The following is a 19,950-nucleotide window of genomic DNA, read 5'->3' as shown; positions in this document are numbered from 1 at the left end:
GTGTGCGTGTTGCACAAGGGGGTGCGCTGTGTGCGCGTGCAAGGAGGGGTGCGGGAGATGCTCGCGGGGCGGATGTGCAAGGGGGACACGGGGGACAGCGGGGTGGGTGTGCAAGGGGCACACTCAGTGAGGGGGGCTGTGCGGACACGGGGGGCCCGGCCGCGCGTGTCCCCGCTGTCCCCGCCATGTCGCCGCGGCGCGGCGTGTCCGTGTGTGCGTGTCCGTGCCCGTGTGCGTGTGCGCAGCCCCCGGGGGTGCGGGTCCGCCCGCACCTCCCCCGCCGCTCCGGGCCGTACCGGGCCGTTCCCGCCGCCGCCGCTGCGCCTTTAAGGCCGCTGGCCGGGAGCGCCCGGGAGCGGATCCGGGCGGGGGGCGGGCACCGGCCAGGGCGGGCCGGGGCTGCGCGGCCGCGACCGGGACCGGGGCCGCCACCGCCACCGGGGCCCGGCCTGGGCGCGGATGGGGCGGCGGGGACGCGGCGCGGCCGCCGTGTAGGAGCGGGCGGCGGCGGGGCCGTGGCGGGGCGCAGGGCCCTGCGGGCGGCGGCGCCGGAGGCGGAAGGTGAGCGGGCCGACCAGGAGCACCGGGAGCGCCGGCGGGAGGCGGGTGGATCAGGGCGGCGGCGGCACCGCGATCGGGACCGGGACCAGGATTGGGACTGGGACTGGGATTAGGGCGGGGGCGGCACTGGGCTGGCCCCGGGCGGCAGGAGCGGTGCGGCGCCGGGGGGGCTGTGCGGTGCTCGGCGGGGGGTCCGGTGCGGCCGGAGCTGTCGGTGCGGCGGAGCGGCCGGTGCGGTGGCGGGAGGGCGCTGGCGGGTCCTGATGAACAGGCCGGGCTCGGCGGGGCTTCCGTGCCCGGAGCGGGGAGGAGGGAGGGAGGGACGGAGAGACGGAGAGAGGCGGCCGCCGCCACCGGGGCCGGCCCTTCCCGGTGTCCGTTCCCCATCGCCGCTCGCCCGCTCCTACCGGGACCGGCTGGGACCGGGCTGCCACGTCCCGGCTGGTTCCCGGTGCCCCGGGGCGGCCGTGCCCGGTGCAGCTCGTTGGCCACCGTTCAAGACAAACAGGGCCGGGACGCCCGGGTCGGTCCCAGCTTTGTCGCAGGTCGCTGCGCCGGGGAGGGCGGGCTCGGGGCGGCCTCGGCAGGGCCACGCACCGGGCACCGGGACACCGGGAACCCAGCACCGGGATACTGGCACGGAGCACCGGCCCAGCACCGGCCGTTCCCACGGGGGCCATGGAGGTGGTGGGAGAGCTGGGACTTGGGGTCTGCATCCTCCGGGGTGGAGCGGGACACAGGACGCTCTGCCCCTTGTGAGGCCTCGCACCCCCGTGAGCTCCGGGGTCCCTCTGGGGGTGTCAGGGTGGGGGCCTGAGCGCTGACCCCCGCCCCGGTGCCCGCAGCATGTCGTGGTTCAGCGGCATCCTGGTGCCCAAGGTGGACGAGCGGAAGACGGCATGGGGGGAGCGCAACGGCAAGAAGGGCCCCCGGCCCCGCGCCGGCCTCTGCGGCCCCCGCTACATGAGCTGCCTGCAGGACCCTGAGATGGAGAGGGGCGCGGGACCCCCCCGGGGAATGCGCTGCACCTGGCAGGAGGACCACTACGGCAAGAAGGGGCCCGCAGGCGACCTGGGACTCAAATCGGTGGACGCGGCCCTGGAGGACGGCGAGGCCAAGGGCCCGAAGGGGGCCGGGGGACACGGGGGGCGGCCGTCGGCCGGCGAGTGCTGGCGGCGGCTGCTCCAGGTTTTCCGCTCCAAACGCTTCCAGTCGGCCAAACTGGAGCGGCTCTACCAGCGCTACTTCTTCCAGATGAACCAGAGCAGCCTGACGGTGCTGATGGGGGTGCTGGTGCTGGTCTGTGGGGTGATGCTGCTCTTCCTCTGCCTGCCCGGCTCCCCGCACGTGCCGGCGGCGGCGGCGCTGGCTGGGGCCACGGCCCTGTTCCTGCTCCTCATGGTGCTGTGCAGCCGCAGCGCCTTCCCCCAGGACTACATGTGGGTGGTGAGCTACGTGGTGCTGGGGCTGCTGGCCGGGGTGCAGGCGCTGGGGACGGTGGCCGTGTCCCCCCGGAGCGCGGCCGAGGGCGTTTGGTGGAGCGTCTTCTTCATCTACATCACGTACACGCTGCTGCCCGTGCGGATGAGGGCGGCCGTGCTGGCCGGGGTCCTGCTCTCCGCCCTGCACCTCGCCATCGCCTGGCACCGCAACGCCGCCGACCCCTTCCTCTGGAAGCAGGTAGGGCAGGGGACACACAGTCACACACACAACACACACACGGTGGGGGGCTGCGCCCAGGGGGTCCTGCCCGCCTGTGGGTACCCCCCAGGTGGGACCCGTCGGCTCCCCGAGTCCCTTCCTGCAAAATTGGGGTGGTTTTGCACTTGATGGCGGAAAATTCTGGACGTGGGAGGGGCCCCTTGGCTGCAGGTCCCCTGGGGGAGGTCCCGTGCCAGGGGCCTGTGGTGTGACCAGGGGTCTCTCTGCTGCCGCAGCCCCCGTGGGGCAGGAGGGGCCCCTGGTCCTGGCACAGACCCACCATTGTGGGCTGCACCAGGGGAGGGGGGGCACCCACAAAGCCCCTGTTGTGGGGCTGGCGGAAATCCCTGAGGAGGGGATGCAGGGCCAGGGCATCAGGGCGGGGGGAGGGTTGTCACCCAGGGGCGCTGGGACGCTGGCAGTGTCCCCTGTCCTGCCCCTCTGGGGTGCTGGGTGCTCCCAGCAGGGTGCTGCAGGCACAGAGGGGTCCCCCACCCCAGGGCTGGGTGTTCCCAGCCCCGGCAGCCCCTTGCTGTGCTCCCCCTCCTTGCACGGGGCCACTCCTCACTGTCACCCTCGCCCTGCCTGGCCGGGGCCTGGCCCACGTGCGGTCCCCGCGGGGCACAGGGCGAGGAACGCGATGTGGGGGGGGGATCCGAGGCCAGCGGGGCTTTGGGGGTCACTGGAAGGGCAGCCCCTCTGGGTGGGGCTCACCCCCCCCGCAGGGTGGGAGCGATGGGGCTTCCAGGGGGATGTGAGGGGGCTGGGGGGGTGCGAGGCCCCCCCTCCCAGTGTGTTGGAGAGCTATAAATAGCTCTGGCTCCGATCCCAGGGGACTGGGACAGGGGGGAAACCGCAGCTCCCACTGCAGCCATCTCTGCTTCCCGACTTCCTCTGCTTCCAGAGGGTGTCCTCACGACCCACCCTGCTCCAGGTCCCCGTGTGCCCCTTGCCCTGGGTTCCTGCATCCTTATATCCCCCCTTGTCTGGTTTCCTCCATCCCCATGGCCCCCTGCTCCCCCTGTCCCCTGTGTCCCCAGGTCCTTGCATCTCCACATCCCCCTGCCTTGGGTCCCCATGTCCCCTCCTGCCCCACATCCCCTCCTTGCTGCTCTTAACAGCACCCCCCACACCAGAGAGCTGGCTGGGGGCGGGGGGCTCACACTGAGCCAACCTCCCCCCCCCAGCTCAGCGCCAACGCCCTGATCTTCCTCTGCACCAACGTGGTGGGGGTCTGCACCCACTACCCCGCCGAGGTGTCGCAGCGCCAGGCCTTCCAGGAGACCCGCGGCTACATCCAGGCACGGCTGCACCTCCAGCGGGAGAACCGGCAGCAGGTGGGATGGGGGGTCCCCGTGCCGAGCTGGGGGGGGGTCCCAGGAGGTCTTGACCCCTCCCCTGATGATGCTGCTGTGGGTGCAGGAGCGGCTGCTGCTCTCGGTGCTGCCGCAGCACGTGGCCATGGAGATGAAGGAGGACATCAACACCAAGAAGGAGGACATGATGTTCCACAAGATCTACATCCAGAAGCACGACAACGTCAGGTACCGTGGGGACGGGGGTGCGGGCGAGGTTTTGGGGGTGTCAGCAGGGGAGGGAGGCCCCGGGGGGGGTGTGTGGACCCTCCCCAGCCCACGCCCTTCCTCCCTGCAGCATCCTCTTCGCGGACATCGAGGGCTTCACCAGCCTGGCCTCGCAGTGCACGGCCCAGGAGCTGGTCATGACGCTCAACGAGCTCTTCGCCCGCTTCGACAAGCTGGCCGCGGTGAGTGGAGGGGCTGGGGGGTGGGGATGTTCCCAGAGCCCCCCTGACCCGCCTGTGCCCCCCAGGAGAACCACTGCCTGCGCATCAAGATCCTGGGGGACTGTTACTACTGCGTGTCGGGGCTGCCGGAGGCACGGGGGGACCACGCCCACTGCTGCGTGGAGATGGGGGTCGACATGATCGAGGCCATCTCGTGAGTGGGGGCAGAGCTGGGGGCGGCTGTGCCCATCCCCTCGGGCCCATCCCCGGTGCTGGCACGTCCCCGGTGCCACTGCAGTGCTGGGGGGAAAGTGTGCCCATTCCTGGTGCTGGTGCTCCCCCAGTGCTCACCAGTCTGGGTCGTGGTGCCTGTGGCTGTCGTGGTGTGACTGGGGGTGCCCAGGGGTGACGTGGTGCCCGTGCCACCCGCAGGCTGGTGCGTGAGGTGACGGGGGTGAACGTGAACATGCGCGTGGGCATCCACAGCGGGCGGGTGCACTGCGGGGTCCTGGGGCTGCGCAAGTGGCAGTTCGACGTCTGGTCCAACGACGTCACCCTCGCCAACCACATGGAAGCGGGAGGCAAAGCTGGGTGAGCCTGGACTGGGAAGGGGCTGGACTGGGGGGCAGGGGGCATGGAGCAGGATGGGGGGCTCACCTCCTGCCCCCCCCCACCCCATCATCCCCAGACGCATCCACATCACCTGGGCGACGCTGCAGTACCTGAACGGCGACTACGAGGTGGAGCCGGGGCACGGGGGCGAGCGCAACGCCTACCTCAAGGAGCACAACATCGAGACCTTCCTCATCGTGGGGTGCAGCCAGAAGCGCGTGAGTTGGGGCGGGGGGGAAAAGTTGTGGGGAGGGGGTCCCAGGAGGGTGGGAGAGCCGGGGTGTCCCCCCCTCCCGCCTCCCTCCTCCTCACGGCCGTGTGTCCCCCCCGCAGAAGGAGGAGAAGGCCATCCTGGCCAAGCTGCAGCGCGCTCGTGCCAACTCCACCGAGGGGCTGGTGCCGCGCTGGGTGCCCGAGCGCTCCTTCTCCCGCACCAAGGACTCCAAGGCCTTCCGGCAGATGGTCAGTGGCCTCGGGGGGGTGGTTTTTTTGGGCACGGGGGATCCCACCGCGGCGGTATCGGCTGCTCGCTGCCCTTCCGGGGCTGTCTGTGGCTTCCCCAGCCCTGCCCGCGGATCTTGTGGCTTCCTCCTGCTGCCTGCAGGCCTGGGAGGAGCCTGGGGTGCCACCCCATCCTCAGTAGACCTTGGGGACCCGCCCTGTCCTCAGCAGCCCATGGGAACCCCCCCAGGGTCTCCCCCATCCTCAACAGACCTCAGGGATCCCCCCTGTCCTCACCAGCCTTGGGGACCACTGGTGTCAGACATCCCCCCCCAGACCCCTCTCTCCTCCCTCTGCAGACCCTTGGGGACCCTCCCACCATCCTGGTGACCCCTGGGACTCCATCCCCCATCCTGGGTGACCCTGGGGGATGCCCCATGTCCCTGTCATCTGTGGGGGACCCCCCCATCTGTGCCAGTGTCCCTGACACCCCCATCTCCTTGTGTCTCCCAGGGCATCGATGACTCCAGCAAGGACAAGTAAGTGTCCCCATGCCAGGGCACCACGGGGGGGCACAGCTGGGCCCTTCCCTGGGGCAGAGACGGGGGTCTTGGGGGACCCTGACCCCCCTGTGTCCCCAGCCGAGGTGCCCAGGAGGCCCTGAACCCCGAGGACGAGGTGGACGAGTTCCTGAGCCGGGCCATCGACGCCCGGAGCATCGACCAGCTCCGCAAGGACCACGTCAAGAAGTTCCTGCTCACCTTCCAGACACCTGAGCTGGAGAAGAAGGTGAGAGGCCCTCTGTCCCCTCTGCCCCAGCCCTGAGGGCCCCCTCTGTGCCCTGAAGTCCCCTCAGTTCTGGCCCCATCAGCACCTTTGTCCCTCTCATCTCACCCTCATCCCCCGGCATCTTCTCTGTGCTGGTCCATGGACCCTCCACCTTCTCAACCTCATCCCATCCCATCCCCTGAACCCCTCGGGGACCATCCCCTCCCCCAGTTTCCCCCCATCCCATCCCATCCCATCCCCTGGGGTCCTCCTGTTTCCTCCATCCCATCCTCCAGGTTACCCCATTTCCTTCCATCCTATCCACTGATGTCCCCTCAGTCCCCCTCCATCCTTCCCCTGGGGTCCCCCCTGTCCCCCTCCATCCCATCCCATCCCATCCCATCCTGTGGGATCCCCCTATCCCACCTCCTCCTCTCCCCTCAGTACTCCAAGAAGATCGACGACCGTTTCGGTGGCTACGTGGCCTGCACCCTCCTGGTCTTCTGCTTCATCTGCTGCCTCCAGATCCTGGTGTTCCCCCAGTGAGTTCTGCAGCCCCCCAAAAAACCCTGGCCCCGGCCCCCTGAGCCTGTCACTCACCCCCACCTCTCCCCAGCTCCCCGCTGATGCTCGGTGTCTACGTCAGCATCTTCATCCTCCTCGCCGCCATCCTCTTCGTCTGCGCCGTCTACTCCTGCGTCACTGTGAGTGCCGGCCCGAGGGCTGGGGGGGCTTTGGGGGGCTCGGCTGGGAGTGACGGGGTCTTTTCTGTGTGTGTGTCCCTCCCCCTCCACCAGCTCTTCCCCACGGCCCTGCAAAGGCTGTCCCGGAGCATCGTCCAGTCCCGCGCCCGCAGCACCGGCATCGCCGTCTTCACCATCCTGCTCGTCTTCATCGCCGCCTTCGTCAACATGGTGGGGACATGGGGGGCTGTGAGGGGCTCTGGGGGGCTGTGAGGGGCTCTGGGGCACCGTCTCACCCCTCTGCCCCCCCCCCCAGTTCTCCTGCAGCCGCGTGGCCCTGCGGGAATGTGCCGCCCGCGAGCTCAACGTGACCCCCGAGGCCGTGGGACCCTGCCAGCTCCGGGCCCTCAACTTCTCCCTGGGGACCCCCCCTGGCTCCTGCCACGGTGATGGGCTGGCCTGTGACTTCCCCGAGGTGAGGGGCTGTGGCCACCCCCGGGCACAGGGGCACGGGGAGCCCTGGGGGTGCCTGGTCCTCCCTGGGTGCTGGCACAGGGTCCCTGGGGGTTCTGGGTGCTGGCACAGGGTCTCTGCAGTCCCTGGGTCCCCAGGAATGCTGCCAGGGGTCCCTGAGCGTGCTGGGTGCCAGCACAGGGTCCCTGCAGGCACAGGCTGCTGGCACAGCTCCCTCGGGTCCAAAGTCCTCTGTGGGTGCTGGCACTGAGCCCTTGAGGGTGTCCCCAAGGGTGCAAGGTCCCCATGGGCGTGGGGTGCCACTCAGGGCTCCTGGGGTGCCATCCAGCATTCCCAGGGTGCTGCAGAGGTTCCCAGGGGTGCTGCCTGGGGTTCCTGGGGTACTGGCTGGGGTTTCCAGGGGTGCTGCCAGGGTTCCTGGGGTGCTGCAGGGGTTCCTGGGCTGCCATTAGGGGTTCCTGGGGCCGGCTGCAGGGGTTCTGGGGTGCCATCCAGCGTTCCCGGGGTCCCAGTGCATCCCCCCCGTGTCCCCCCCAGTACTTCAGCTACAGCGTGGTGCTGAGCCTGCTCGCCTGCTCCGTCTTCCTGCACATCAGCAGCATCGGGAAGCTGCTGCTCATGGTGGCCATCGAGGCCACATTCCTGCTGCTGGTGGAGGGGCCTCACGCCGCCCTCTTCGACAACGCCGACCTGCTGGTCGTGGCCAACGCCCTGTGAGTGCCCTTGTGTCCCCCCGGCGTCCCCAAACTCCGAGATGTGTCCCCACCCCGCTAACCCCAGCTCCTCTCCCCCACAGGCCCTCCTTCAATGTGACCCAGGGCGAGTGGTGAGCGGGGAACTGGGACCAGTGGGGAACTGGGGGTAGGGGGGTGAGGGTGGGCAGCAGCAGGAGATGCCTTGGGGGGGGTCTGTGCTGCAAGGGTGGGTGCAGCTTTGGGGTCTCTGGCGCGGGTGCAGCTTTGGGGCTTCTGGGTTGGGCGCATCCTTGGGGTTGGTTGAATCTTTGGGGCTCCCTTGGGTGAGCGGGTGGGCCTTTGGGGTCTGGGTGGGATCTCTGAGGTCCCTGGAGCGGGAGGGTGAATTGTAGGGGTTGGGTGCAGGTTTGGGGTCCCTGGGGTGGGCGGGGGCCATCCCTCAGCCCGTCTGAGGGCTCTGGGGGTCCCGCAGCCCCGCGGAGGGGAAGGTGGCCCTGCGGTTCGTCACCCCCGCCGTGCTGGCCGTGTTCGCCCTGGCCCTTTACCTGCACGCGCAGCAGGTCGAGTCCACCGCCCGCCTCGACTTCCTCTGGAAGCTCCAGGTAGGACCGGGGGGGCTGGGAACGACCCTTTTCCTGCACAGCGGGGCCAGAACTGACCCCTCCCTGCACCCCAACCTCGGGCTGGCCCTGGGGGCCCCCCGGCAGCCCCCACAGTGGCGCGTTCCCCGCAGGCAACGGGCGAGAAGGAGGAGATGGAGGAGCTCCAGGCCTACAACCGGCGGCTGCTCCACAACATCCTGCCCAAGGACGTGGCCGCGCATTTCCTGGCGCGGGAGCGGCGCAACGACGAGCTCTACTACCAGTCCTGCGAGTGCGTGGCCGTGATGTTCGCCTCCATCAGCAACTTCTCCGAGTTCTACGTGGAGCTGGAGGCCAACAACGAGGGCGTGGAGTGCCTGCGGCTGCTCAACGAGATCATCGCCGACTTCGACGAGGTGCTGGAGGGGGCAGTGAGGGTGCAGGGGGTGCAGGAGGTGTGGAGGGGAAGCGCACGGGGATGGGGTGCAGGGGGTGCTGGAGGGGCTGTGGAGCAGCTTGGAGGGGGTGCAGGGTGATGGGTGGAGGAAAATGGGGCCTTGGAGAAGCCACGGAGCAGCGTCCATGGACACGGGGCACTCACAGCCCTGCCGAGGGGTGACCCCACCATGTGTGTGTGTCTGTGTGTGTCCCCTCCCAGATCATCAGCGAGCAGAAGTACCGGCAGCTGGAGAAGATCAAGACCATCGGCAGCACCTACATGGCGGCGTCGGGGCTCAACGCCTCCACCTACGACCGCGAGGGCCGGAGCCACATCGCGGCCCTGGCCGACTACGCCATGCACCTCATGGAGCAGATGAAGTACATCAACGAGCACTCCTTCAACAACTTCCAGATGAAGATCGGTGGGTCCCTGGCGGCTCCAGCAGCCCCTCACGCCCCCCCCGTGCATTCCTGGCCACCGCTCGTGGTGCTGTGTCTGGTGGCTCTTCTCCTGTTCTCCCTTTTTTTTCCCTCCCCCTTTTCCCCTCTCATCCCCCCTTTCCCTTTGCCCTCCTTCCCACCCCATGGGTGTTGTGTGTGGGGTTCCTGACCCTCCACCGTGTCCCCCCAGGCCTGAACATGGGCCCGGTGGTCGCGGGGGTCATCGGGGCCCGCAAGCCCCAGTACGACATTTGGGGCAACACCGTCAACGTCTCGAGCCGCATGGACAGCACGGGGGTCCCCGACCGCATCCAGGTCAGCTGAGGGGGCGGGAGGTGGACAGGACCACCCCCTCAGGGACCCCAGCACCCCCCCCTCACCCCCGTGTGCCCCCCCTCCAGGTGACAACGGACCTGTACCAGGTGCTGGCGGCCAAGGGCTACGTGCTGGAGTGCCGGGGGCTGGTCAAGGTCAAGGGCAAGGGGGAAATGACCACCTACTTCCTCAACGCCGGCCCCGGGGGCAGTTAGGGGGGGTCCCCATGGTGCCCCCCCAACCCCCCCGGCCTGTGCCGGGGTCAGGCAAGGAAAGGAAGAGAAATCCCCAAATCCACGTATTTAAAAAAAAAAAAAAAGAAAAAAAAAAAGGGAGAAATGGACGCAAGGGAGGTGGTTGGAGGGGGGGGTGACCCCTCTGTGCCCCCCTCACCCACACCAAGGTGTTTTGGGGGGTGTTTCCCAGCCCTGCACTGGGGTGTTTTTTTTGGGGGGGGGTGTCAAGATGAACCCACCCCTCTCCCCCCCCTTTGCTGAAACCCCCCCATGTGCCAAAGAGGGGAGATGGGCCCCCCCCAGGGAAGGTTTGGGGGGGTGTGAGGGTGGGGGTGTCCCCAGCCCCCTCCATGTGCCAAATTGAAGTGCCGCCTGCGGGGGGGGGAGGAGGGATGCAGGCCCAGCACCTCCGCAGCTCCCCCACCCCCCCGGGGGTCCCAGCTCCCTCCGGGGGCTGCAGCGGGGAGGGGTGGGAGGCAGCTCTCCCCCCTTTTAAATGCAAAAACCTAATGAAGTGTCTTTTTTTTTTTCTTTTAATTTTTTTCTCGGTTTGTTTTTTTTTTTTTTTTTGAGGCGGTTTTGGGGCGGGGGGCTCAGCCCCGGAGGAGAGGGAGGGTGTGTGTGTGTGGGAGGGGACAGCAGTTCCCCTTCTCCGCCACCCCAGCGCAGACCTGAGGTACTTTGTCCTTCGTGTGTACAGATAAATTATATATAAAACACTTTGGATACGAGCTGTGGCCTGGTCTGTGGGGTCGGGGTGGGAGGGGGGTCACACACACGGGGGTCCCGGTGAGGGGGGTCCTGTTCAGAAAGGGATCCCGGAGTGCCGGGGGTGGGTGGCACACAAAGGTCCCGGTAAGAGAGGTGGTGAGAAGCTGTTGTGGGGGCTCAAACACCGCCCTGAGGTGCGAGGGGGTGCCAGACCCCCTAAACCAGAGCCCTCCTAAAACCAGAGCCCCCTAAAACCGGAGCCCCCAAAACCGAAGCCCCCTCAGCGGTCGGGGAGGGGGCGTGGCCTGCCCGGCCTCCGTGGGCGTGTCCCCACACGGAGAGTGGGCGTGTCCTCCCTCAAGCCCCGCCCCATTCTGAACACCCGCGCTCCCCCAACGGCCGCTCCCGCTCCCCCCCCCGCCGGCGCTGTGACGTCACCGCGCTGCGTGCGCACGCCGCCGCGTCCCCCGCGCGGGCGCAGAGCCGCCATGGAGGCCTCGGCGGGCGGCGGCGGCGCCGGGCCCAGGCGCCGCTGGTACTTCAGCCGCGAGCAGCTGGAGCGCAGCCCCTCCCGCCGCGCCGGGCTCGACCCGGACAAGGAGCTCTCGTACCGCCAGCAGGCGGCCAACCTGCTGCAGGACATGGGGCAGCGCCTCAACGTGTATCCGTGCGGGCGGCCCGCGCTCTAGGCCGCGCTAGGCCGCGGGGTGTGGGGGGGTAAGCGGAGCGGGGCGGGGAGGGCGCGGGGATGGGGGAGACGGGAGGGTCGGGGGAGACGGGGGAGGGTGTGGGGAGAAGCGGGAGCGGCGAAGGGAAGGAGCGGGCCCCGGAGCGGGGAGAGCCCGGCGCGGCGTTGGGGTTGAGCAGAGCCCGGCCCGGGAACAGCGAGGTCGGTGCTGGCGTATTGGGAAAGCCTGGTTCGGCTCGGCTCGGGAGCGGGAGGAGCCGAGCTCCGTTTTTTTTTGGATCGAGGAAATCCCGTTTCGGGAGCGGGGAGAGCCGCGCCGGGGTGTTGGGAAGGCTCGGGAACGCCCGACCGGCCCGGAAGCGCCCAGCCCGATTTGAGATCCCGAAATGGGCTTTGGGAGCAGGAAGAGCCTGTGCCGGGCGGTCGGGAAGGTCCAGCCTGGGAGCGACGAGAGCCGAGCCTGTTTTGGGATCTGGGAAATCCCGTTTTAGGATCGTGGGGAGAGCTGTGCTGAGACGCAGGGAAGACCCAGCCCGGGAACGCAGAGAGCTCGTCCCGTCCCGGTGGGATCAGTTCCAAGGGCTCCCCTGGGGAGGAAACCCCTGCCCGGGGGTCTCTGTCGCGGCTGTGCCTTTCCTTAACCCCCTTCCCAAGCTCCCAGCTCACCATCAACACGGCCATCGTGTACATGCACCGCTTCTACATGGTGCAGTCCTTCACCCAGTTCCACAGGAACGTGAGTGCTGGGATCTGGGGGGAAAGGGATGGGGAGCACTGGGAATCCCCCAGCTCCGCTCTGGGGAGATGGGACTGGCCCCGGGGAGGGATTTTGGGAAGGGGGAGGGATAAGGAGAGAGACCCTTTTCTCCATCCTGGTGGTGGCTGGACTTAAGGCTTGCACAGGCTTCACTTCCTGGAGGGATAGGGAGAATCCACCTGGTTTTATTTGGTTTGTTGTCGGGGTCAGTGGGTTTCTGACGTGACTCTTGTGCCTGTCCCCTCAGTCCGTGGTGCCCGCGGCGCTTTTCCTGGCGGCCAAGGTGGAGGAGCAGCCCCGCAAGCTGGAGCACGTCATCAAGGTGGCACACGCCTGTCTGCACCCTCAGGAGCCTCTGCTGGACACCAAGAGCGAGGTGGGCGAGGGGATGGAGCGCTGGGATGGGCTCTGGGCAGCGGGAATCGCCTCCGGGATCGCGCGGCTCCGGCGGCTCCTCCGCCCTCCCCGGGGGCAGCTCCCCAGCCCAGCAGCTCCTGCCACGGGGAGATTTGGGCTTCCCTGCTCTGGGCAAGCTCCCCTCTGCTCTGCTGCACGCCTGGGTCCAGGTCCAGTGTCCCTGGGGTGCTGCCCAGGAGCAGAGGTGGGAGCAGTTTGTCCCCACAGCGGTCACAGGGGGGTAAAAACGCTGCTGATTTCACCTGGAGCTGGGCAGCCAGTCCTGCTGGAAGGGGCAGCTTTTTTTTCCCAGGAAACTTATGGAAAATGAGAGAAAACAAACAAACAAACAAACAAAAAGGCAGGAATAGCTGCTGATTCCTGCTAATTCCTTTCCTGCTCCTGTGCCACCCCAGGAGTGTGGGGGACCAGCACCCAGGGCCACCCCGGCGCTCTGCTCCCTCTATCACACAATCCCAGGATGGTTTGGGTTGGAAGGACCCTTAAACCCCATCCTGTCCCACCCCCCCTGCCACGGGCAGGGACACCTTCCACCAGCCCAGCTTGCTCTGAGCTCCTCCCAGCCTGGCCTTGAGCACTTCCAGGGGGTCTGTGCCAGTGCCCCCCTGCAGGGAGATTCCCGTTTTTCCCCTGGAGAGAAGGGTGTCAGGGATGTGCAGGCTTGATCCGAGTGCCTCTCCGTGAGTAACCTGCCTGTCCTCTCAACCCCAGGCTTACCTGCAGCAAGCCCAAGACCTGGTCATTCTAGAGAGCATAATACTGCAGACCCTGGGTAAGTTGTCGAAGCGGCCGGGCTGCCACACGAATCCCAGAGCCAGGAGAATTCCACAGGCTGGAGAGCCTGACCCCTGCTGTCTTCCCCCCAGAGTCCAGGCAGCAAACCCCTTTTTCACCCCCACTCTTGTTTCAACATCAGTTTTTCCAGGTGTGACTCGTGCCAGGCTCAATGCTCAGAGAGATTTAAGTGTGGCTTCTCTCTTTTTGTTTTTTTTTTTTTTTTTTTTCCCCCCAAAAACCCCCAGGATTTGTACTACTTGGACACTTGGACACTTGCTGTTGTGGGTTGTGCTTTCCAGCTCAGTCACAGAGTCATGGGATGGTTTGGGTTTGAAGGGACCTTAAAACCATCTAGTTCCAACCCCTAAAGCTCTAATCCTGTTGCAGGGAGCAGTTTGTGCTGAGAGATGTCTAAAAACGCCGGCTAAAAGTGAATATTTGTGTCAAATAATTGAATTGGGGGGGTGGGAAACCCCAAAAAACCAACAAACCAGCAACAGCTTTTGGAAGTAGAAATTGGAGCCTCCACGTAGGGCAGGGGTTGGTGGATCTGGTACCCTGTTCCATTCTCAAATGTGCTGTTAAAAGTTGTTCTTACTAACTCATGTTCCATTTCAGAGGCAGTTTGTAGGTAGATTTTTCTCTCCAAAAGAGCAGGATTTGTTACTCCTGTCTGGATTCAGAGCAGACACCCCGTGTCCCCCCCCTCAGGACGGGCTGACGTGTCATGGACCACAAACCCGTGGCTGAACTGAGTCCAGTTCTGCAACCACTCACTCCTCCAGTTGCCTTTTCAAACATCCCAGTTCTTCTAGAACATTCTGCAGATCTGCTGCACACATGGACCAACTGGAATTCTTCCTCCCTTTAAAACATAATTCCCAAACTGAGGAGGAAACTGGAGCGAGGATTAAACTCAGTTGTCCTCAGGCCCCTTCAAAGGGAAACAATCTGCTTCCTCTCAGCTTTTTGGGTGAGAGAAATTCCTTGGAGCAGATGCCATTGTCTTCTCCTTCCTCCCAGCTGCTCCAAGAGGCTTTTGTCCTGCTATTTTTAAAATCCTTAATAGTTTTTTTTTTGTTCCCAGTGAGGCCCTTTCAGAAGTCCCCGAGCTCTGGGGAGGTCTGGCAGCACCAGAGAGACCTTCAGGGTTTGTGGCTGGAGAACTTGAGGCTGGAAAACGGGCTCCTCTGTTCCTGCCCGGCTCTGAGCAGGGCTGGAGGAGGGAAGGGGAGCAGCAGACGAGGATCCAGGGCTGTGCTGCTGGTCCTGAGGGTCCTTTGTCTGTGTCCTTGCAGGGTTTGAGATCACCATTGACCACCCCCACACCCACGTGGTGAAGTGCACCCAGCTCGTGCGAGGTGAGGGGCGACTGGGAAGGGGAAGGGCTGGCAGAACAGGGTGGAATGTCCAGCTGGGGCTGCTCCAGAGCTTCCCAGAATGTTGGGATGGGTTGGGTAGGAAGGGCAGGGACACCTTCCACCAGGACCAGGTTGCTCCAGCCTGGCCTTGGGCACTCCCAGGGATGGGGCAGCCACAGCTTCTCTGGGCAACCTGTGCCAGGGTCCCCCCACCCTCACAGGGAGGGATTTCTTCCCAGTATCCCATCAAAATCTCCCCTTTTCCTGTGGGAAGCCCTTCCCCCTTGTCCTGCCACTCCAGGCCTTGTCCAGAGTCCCTCTCCAGCTCTCTTGGAGCCTGAAAAGCTGCACCAGGGTCACCCCAGAGCCTTCTCCAGGCTGAACAATCCCAGTTCCAGCCCTGTAATCATCGAAAAAGAGGCAATTTGAAATGATTCTGGCTCTGCTGGACTCCACAAAGCTCCCAGTGAACAGAATTCCCCAAATCCCTGTGGCTGTGGCCTGGAGTGAGTCAGTCCGTGGGTGCCATGTGGCTCCTGCACCAAAATACGATAATATTTATCAGAACGTGCAAGTAACGCCCTGCTTTTTCCTTTTTATCTTGCAGCCAGCAAGGACTTGGCACAAACTTCCTATTTCATGGCTACAAACAGGTTATTATTTTTTTTAATTTTCTAATTGATTTATAATTTACCTGCTGCTGGTGACTGTGGGGGCATCGCTGGGAATCCCTCAGGAGGAGCCTTAGGAAAAGGGTTCCTACCCTTTTTCCTGCCAGCTGCTGGGCAAAACCAGCTGGAAAACGAGGCAGGTGGGATGCTCAGGAGCTTCACTGCTTGTTCTACAGGAATTTAGTTGTGAAAGTTCAAAAAAAAAACCAAACAAAACAAACCAAAAAAAGTAAAGGTGAAATGAGTGTGTACATTTTGCCTTGCTCAGCCCCAGCTCATTTTCACTGAACGAGTTGCTGTGGAAATTGTCCATGAATGTGGTTTGTACCCAGAAAAAGGCTGATTTAGGGTATAAATGGGGTAAAAGCAGAGCTGGGTGCAGGCCAGGAGGAAACTGCCCTGTGAGCAGAGCCTTGGAAAGAGAAGTCAGCCCAAGTTCATCATCTGGGTTGTTTTGCCCCTAATTTTTCGCTTCCAGGCCGATGCCAGCAACTCGTGCTGGGATTATTTTTTTCATCTGAATTTCCTGGATTATCAGCTTCAGGCAAATCATGGAGTGACTGGGATGGACACAGAAAATGTTGTGGTTTTGTGAAACTAGGGAGGAAAAAAAAAAAGTGGTTTGGGAGCCAGCACGGGTGAAGCTGCAGGGCCAGAGATGCCTCCAGGCCCTGGGAATGTCTGTGGGCACTGGTTTCCCTCCCCTCCACCTGGGAGCTGTTCCCTGCTCACCTGCACTGTTTGTTGAAGGTGTTCTCAGGCTCCAAAGGGCACCCGTGGATTTCCGGCATCGGGAATGTGATGTTGGTGATATTTGGGTAAACACAGCCCTGAAACCTCCTTTATCCCTGCAGCAAGAGTGGCAAAGCCCAGGAATTAGGAGTTAAGGCTGTGAGTGAGGGAAATGCAGGCAGAAAGGACAAAGTGGAGCCTCAGTTTTGCCTCAGAGTGATGCCTGAGGGAGGTGCTTTGGGGATGAGCTGCATTTCATCCATGTGTTCCACTTGGATGTCCTTCTGGCATCGTCACGGGGCAGAGCTGAGGCTCTTTGTGCACCTGGAGTGCACTCTGCCAAGGCTCTGAATTTCCTGCTTCTTCTGGATAAGCCCAGGGTCCGTGAAACCTCAGGAGTTTTGGCTGCAGATTCCGTATTTCTGCCCCTCCACCTTTCACTGGTGGAGAAACATTCAAGAAGGTGCTGAGGAGATGGTGCCTCGTGGCTGCTTTTCCCAAAGGGCCCATTCCTGAGTGGGCAGATCCCACACTCAGACTTGCTTCCATGTTTTTCCTAAAGCTCTGGTGTTCCTGCAGGGAGAGCAGGATCCTTTTAAGTCCCCTTGGTTCTTGCTTTCCCGGTGCTGCCCAGGCTTCCCAGCACTGAGTGGGAAATTCATTTATTAATGAAAATACCTGGTAGGTGACCTGGCTCAGGTGCTCCTGGGTCACTCCAGCATTGAGTGTGTATTCCTGAAAATCCTTTGGGAAAGACCAGACCCTTCCTAAAGCTGAAAAGGGTCACTTTGCTCCTTCAGTGCCATCCAGGAGTTGTGCTTGGAAGTTTCTCCTCAGAGCGGAGGTGGGGCTGGCAGGTCCCCACTGACTTTCCTCTTGGAGATCCCAAATTTCCCGTACCAAAACAGGGATAAGCAGACTGGTGGAGGAGATCCCAAATTTCTTGTAGTGAAAAACAGGGATGAGTTTCTCCTCAGAGCAGAGGCGGGGCCGGCAGGTGACCTCACGCTGGCTTTTTCCCCTCGGAAGAGGTCCCAAACTTTCCTGCAGCAAAGCAGGGATGGACGAGGAAACCCGTGGAGAAGAACCCAAATTTCCTGTAGCAGAACAGGGATGAACAAACAGACTGGTGGAGGAGATCCCAAATAATTCCTGTAGCAGAACAGGGGAGACAGACAAGCAAACTGGTGGAGGAGATCCCAAATAATTCCCGGAGCAGAGCAGGGCCGAGCAAGCCCAGTGGTGCAGAACCCCCCGAGCGGTGGGGCCGGGACGGAGCCGGCTGTGCCGGGGGGTCGTTCCGGGGAGGTCCCGAGGGCCACCCCCCACATTTTCCCCCCCGTGTCCCGCGTGGATGCTGCGGCTCAGGCGTGGGAGTTGATGGCTTTCTGTTTTCTCTCCCGGTGACGTCAGCCTGCACCTGACCACCTTCAGCCTGCAGTACACCCCGCCCGTTGTGGCCTGCGTCTGTATCCACCTGGCCTGTAAGTGGTCCAACTGGGAGATCCCAGTCTCCACGGACGGGAAGCACTGGTGGGAATACGTTGATGGCACTGTAACTCTGGAGCTCTTAGATGGTAAGTTTGGGAGCGAGGCTTTCACCCCCCCAAAAAAAAAAAAAAAAAAAAAAAGGCAAAAAAAAAAAAAAAAAGGCTCTTGAATTATTTTTTTTTTGGCATCTTTGGTCCTGGGTATGATGTTCCAACACCACCTCACGGGCTCCAGGATTTCAGGGCTTGCCGAGGTTTCCAGGGCAGCAGCAGCAGCTTCTGTAGCACCACAGAGAGATGAGTTTAAATGTGTCAGTGATTCCAGCTCTCAGAGTTCCCCTCCCGGAGCAGCTCCATCCCACCAGTAGCTCCATCCATCAGAAGAGGGGGTTGTCCTGAGGGACCAGGGCTGCTCTGACCCTGCCTGCTTGGGTTTGTGTCTCCTCTGCAGAACTGACCCATGAATTCCTGCAGATCCTTGAGAAAACTCCCAGTCGGCTTAAACGGATCCGGAACTGGCGGGTAAGAAACTTTGGACATTCCGTGTGATTCCTTTGGGAGTGGCAGTGCAGGACAGCATCTGGGAAAGGAGTGTGTGTGTGTTGTGTGTGTGTAATCTGAATGCTGTGAGTGGTGCTCGAGTTCATTTGTACTGAACTAACTCTGGAGAGACTTTGGTTTTCCAGCTGCAGTAGCAGGGCTTGGGATTCTTCCCACAAGGAGGGATGGGGGCCAATTCTGTGTGTGAATAAAGAGCTCGCACTGCACTGACGAGCTCCGGTGACACCCCAGAGTGAACACCCGCTCGGTCTTCCAATTCCAGGCCTCTCAAGCAGCCAGAAAGTCCAAGACCGACGACCACGGGGACGACGAGAACCTGTCGGAGCAGACAATCCTCAACATGATCTCCAGGAACAACAGCTCGGACATGAACATCGCCGGGCTCATGAGCATGTCCACGTCCTCCACGGCCGGCGCGGGGCCGGCGCTGCCGCCCGCGGCCGACTCCCCCGGCGAGCCGAGCGCCGCAGACCCTTCCCAGGCGGATCATTGGCATCCCCCGACCAAGCTGGACATCCACAGGACTAGCGAGAGCTCCTCGGCTGCCGCCGAGCACCCGCAGCAGGACGGTGCCCCCTACCCGAAGCAGGGCACCAAGAACGCGCCCTCGGCCAAGGTGTCCCTCAAGGAGTACCGGGCCAAGCACGCCGAGGAGCTGGCGGCGCAGAAGCGGCAGCTGGAGAACATGGAGGCCAACGTGCGCTCCCAGTACGCCTACGCCGCCCAGAACCTGCTGGTGCAGCAGCAGCGGGAGAGGGAAGGGCAGCAGCAGGACAGCAACCCCTCCCCGATCATCCTGAAAATCCCCATCGCGGGGTCGGACAACCCCGAGCGCCCGCCCGGCGCCGACAAGGGCGACAAAGCCCTCAAGATGAGGATCCAGGCGGCGGGGGCGGGGGGAGACAGGCCCGTCCCCTCCAAGCAGGAGGAGATCAAGATGCGGATCAAGGTGCCGGGCCCCGGAGACAGGCACGGCCCCGCGGACGAGGGCGGGAAGAGCCGGGAGTACAAGGAGAAGCACAAGGGCCACTCGTCCAACCACCACCACCACCACCACAACCACCACTCGCACAAACACTTGCACGCCCAGCTCGGCGCTGGCCCCAGCACCGCGGCCAAGCGCCCGGGGGACTCCAAGCACGGTGCCCAGCCCGGCGCCGCCGCCCCCCCCCACAAGGGCTACGGGCCCCTCGCCCCCACCCGCAAGAGACCCCTGCCCGAGGAGCCCCCGGCCGCGCCCCACGAGCACCCGCCCAAGGTGGGCAAAGCCTCCAAAGGCCCCGCGGTGCCGTTCCCGTACTCCCACCTCCCCGGGGCCGCCCACCTGCCCGGGCACAGCTCGGATTTGTCCCAGCCCGGCAAAGCCCCGCGGGGCACCCACAAATCGGACAAGGGGCCCTCGGGGGCCAACGGGCACAACGCCAGCCAGGCCAGTGACTATCAGGACACGGTGAACATGCTGCACTCGCTGCTGAGCGCGCAGGGCATGCAGCCCACCCAGCCCCCCGCCTTCGAATTCCACTCGTACGAGCTCCTGAACCCCCGGGCTTCCAGCGGCTCCCGAGCTGCCGCCAACACGGACAAGCCCCGACCGCCCCCCCTGCCCTCGGAACCGCCCCCCCCGCTGCCCCCCTGCCCAAGTAAACCCCCCTTTTTACTACTGAGTCCAGAGCCCGAGCCCGAACCCGCGGGGCTTGAGAAAGGGCTTTTTGATCTCCACTGCCTCACGAAGAACTTATTTTATTATAATATAACTTTTATTATTGATATTTAGTTGTTAAAAAGCTGTGAAAGGATAAGGAAACCCTTTCTCTATTCCTTCCCTTTCCCCCCCATAGGCTCCCAGTTAGTGTTGGGCTTTGCCCCCCCGCTCTGGGGAACGTGGGGGGGTATTTAAAATATGTCACAGAAAATTTAAGATGTTTTACAAATAATTTAAGCATTAACTTATATCTTAGTGGTTTTGGTCCTTTTAATTCCGTGGGGCTGCGGTGGAGCCTGGGGAGGATTTTGGGGGGAGTTGGTGGTGGGGGCTCCGCTTGAGCTGTTGGAGATGGAATGTGGATTTAGGAGTTTTGGGGGGACAGGAGGA

The 19,950-nt window shown here is 63.6% G+C and overlaps 2 protein-coding genes across 2 annotated transcripts; both read left to right on the top strand.

Moving 5' to 3' along the window:
* The first annotated feature begins 921 nt into the window (after window positions 1–921).
* On the top strand, window positions 922–10,141 carry ADCY6 (adenylate cyclase 6). The gene is made up of 21 exons (XM_050331017.1): window positions 922–2,241; window positions 3,450–3,599; window positions 3,685–3,806; window positions 3,916–4,027; window positions 4,093–4,220; window positions 4,439–4,597; window positions 4,695–4,836; window positions 4,952–5,080; window positions 5,573–5,598; window positions 5,701–5,848; window positions 6,272–6,369; window positions 6,444–6,531; window positions 6,625–6,741; window positions 6,827–6,985; window positions 7,522–7,697; window positions 7,781–7,810; window positions 8,152–8,281; window positions 8,413–8,676; window positions 8,919–9,123; window positions 9,333–9,457; window positions 9,544–10,141. The coding sequence occupies exons 1-21, from the start codon at window positions 1,408–1,410 to the stop codon at window positions 9,670–9,672; spliced, it is 3,471 nt and encodes a 1,156-aa protein (XP_050186974.1). The 5' UTR covers window positions 922–1,407; the 3' UTR covers window positions 9,673–10,141.
* Window positions 10,142–10,892: 751 nt separating this feature from the next.
* On the top strand, window positions 10,893–19,808 carry CCNT1 (cyclin T1). Its single transcript, XM_050331022.1, has 9 exons — window positions 10,893–11,065; window positions 11,747–11,828; window positions 12,097–12,225; window positions 12,978–13,038; window positions 14,342–14,404; window positions 15,012–15,057; window positions 17,221–17,384; window positions 17,749–17,819; window positions 18,121–19,808. Exons 1-9 carry the CDS (start codon window positions 10,893–10,895, stop codon window positions 19,630–19,632), a joined length of 2,301 nt encoding a protein of 766 aa, XP_050186979.1. The 3' UTR covers window positions 19,633–19,808.
* Window positions 19,809–19,950: the final 142 nt, after the last annotated feature.

This window comes from Myiozetetes cayanensis, unplaced genomic scaffold (genome assembly GCF_022539395.1).
Source record: "Myiozetetes cayanensis isolate MyiCay16 unplaced genomic scaffold, myiCay2020 scf47, whole genome shotgun sequence".
Classification (NCBI taxonomy): domain Eukaryota; kingdom Metazoa; phylum Chordata; class Aves; order Passeriformes; family Tyrannidae; genus Myiozetetes; species Myiozetetes cayanensis.
The sequence above is the reverse complement of the archived record's forward strand: the minus strand, read 5'-3'. Positions and strand labels throughout refer to the sequence as shown.

Excerpts from the sequence above, each read along its gene's own strand:
- CCNT1 (XM_050331022.1), top strand. The coding sequence starts at position 10,893 with ATGGAGGCCTCGGCGGGCGGCGGCGGCGCCGGGCCCAGGCGCCGCTGG. Across the intron at positions 12,226-12,977 it reads TGCTGGACACCAAGAGCGAG|GCTTACCTGCAGCAAGCCCA; the intron begins GTGGGCGAGGGG and ends TCTCAACCCCAG. Across the intron at positions 13,039-14,341 it reads CATAATACTGCAGACCCTGG|GGTTTGAGATCACCATTGAC; the intron begins GTAAGTTGTCGA and ends GTGTCCTTGCAG.
- ADCY6 (XM_050331017.1), top strand. The coding sequence starts at position 1,408 with ATGTCGTGGTTCAGCGGCATCCTGGTGCCCAAGGTGGACGAGCGGAAG. Across the intron at positions 3,807-3,915 it reads CAGAAGCACGACAACGTCAG|CATCCTCTTCGCGGACATCG; the intron begins GTACCGTGGGGA and ends TCCTCCCTGCAG. Across the intron at positions 4,598-4,694 it reads GAAGCGGGAGGCAAAGCTGG|ACGCATCCACATCACCTGGG; the intron begins GTGAGCCTGGAC and ends CATCATCCCCAG.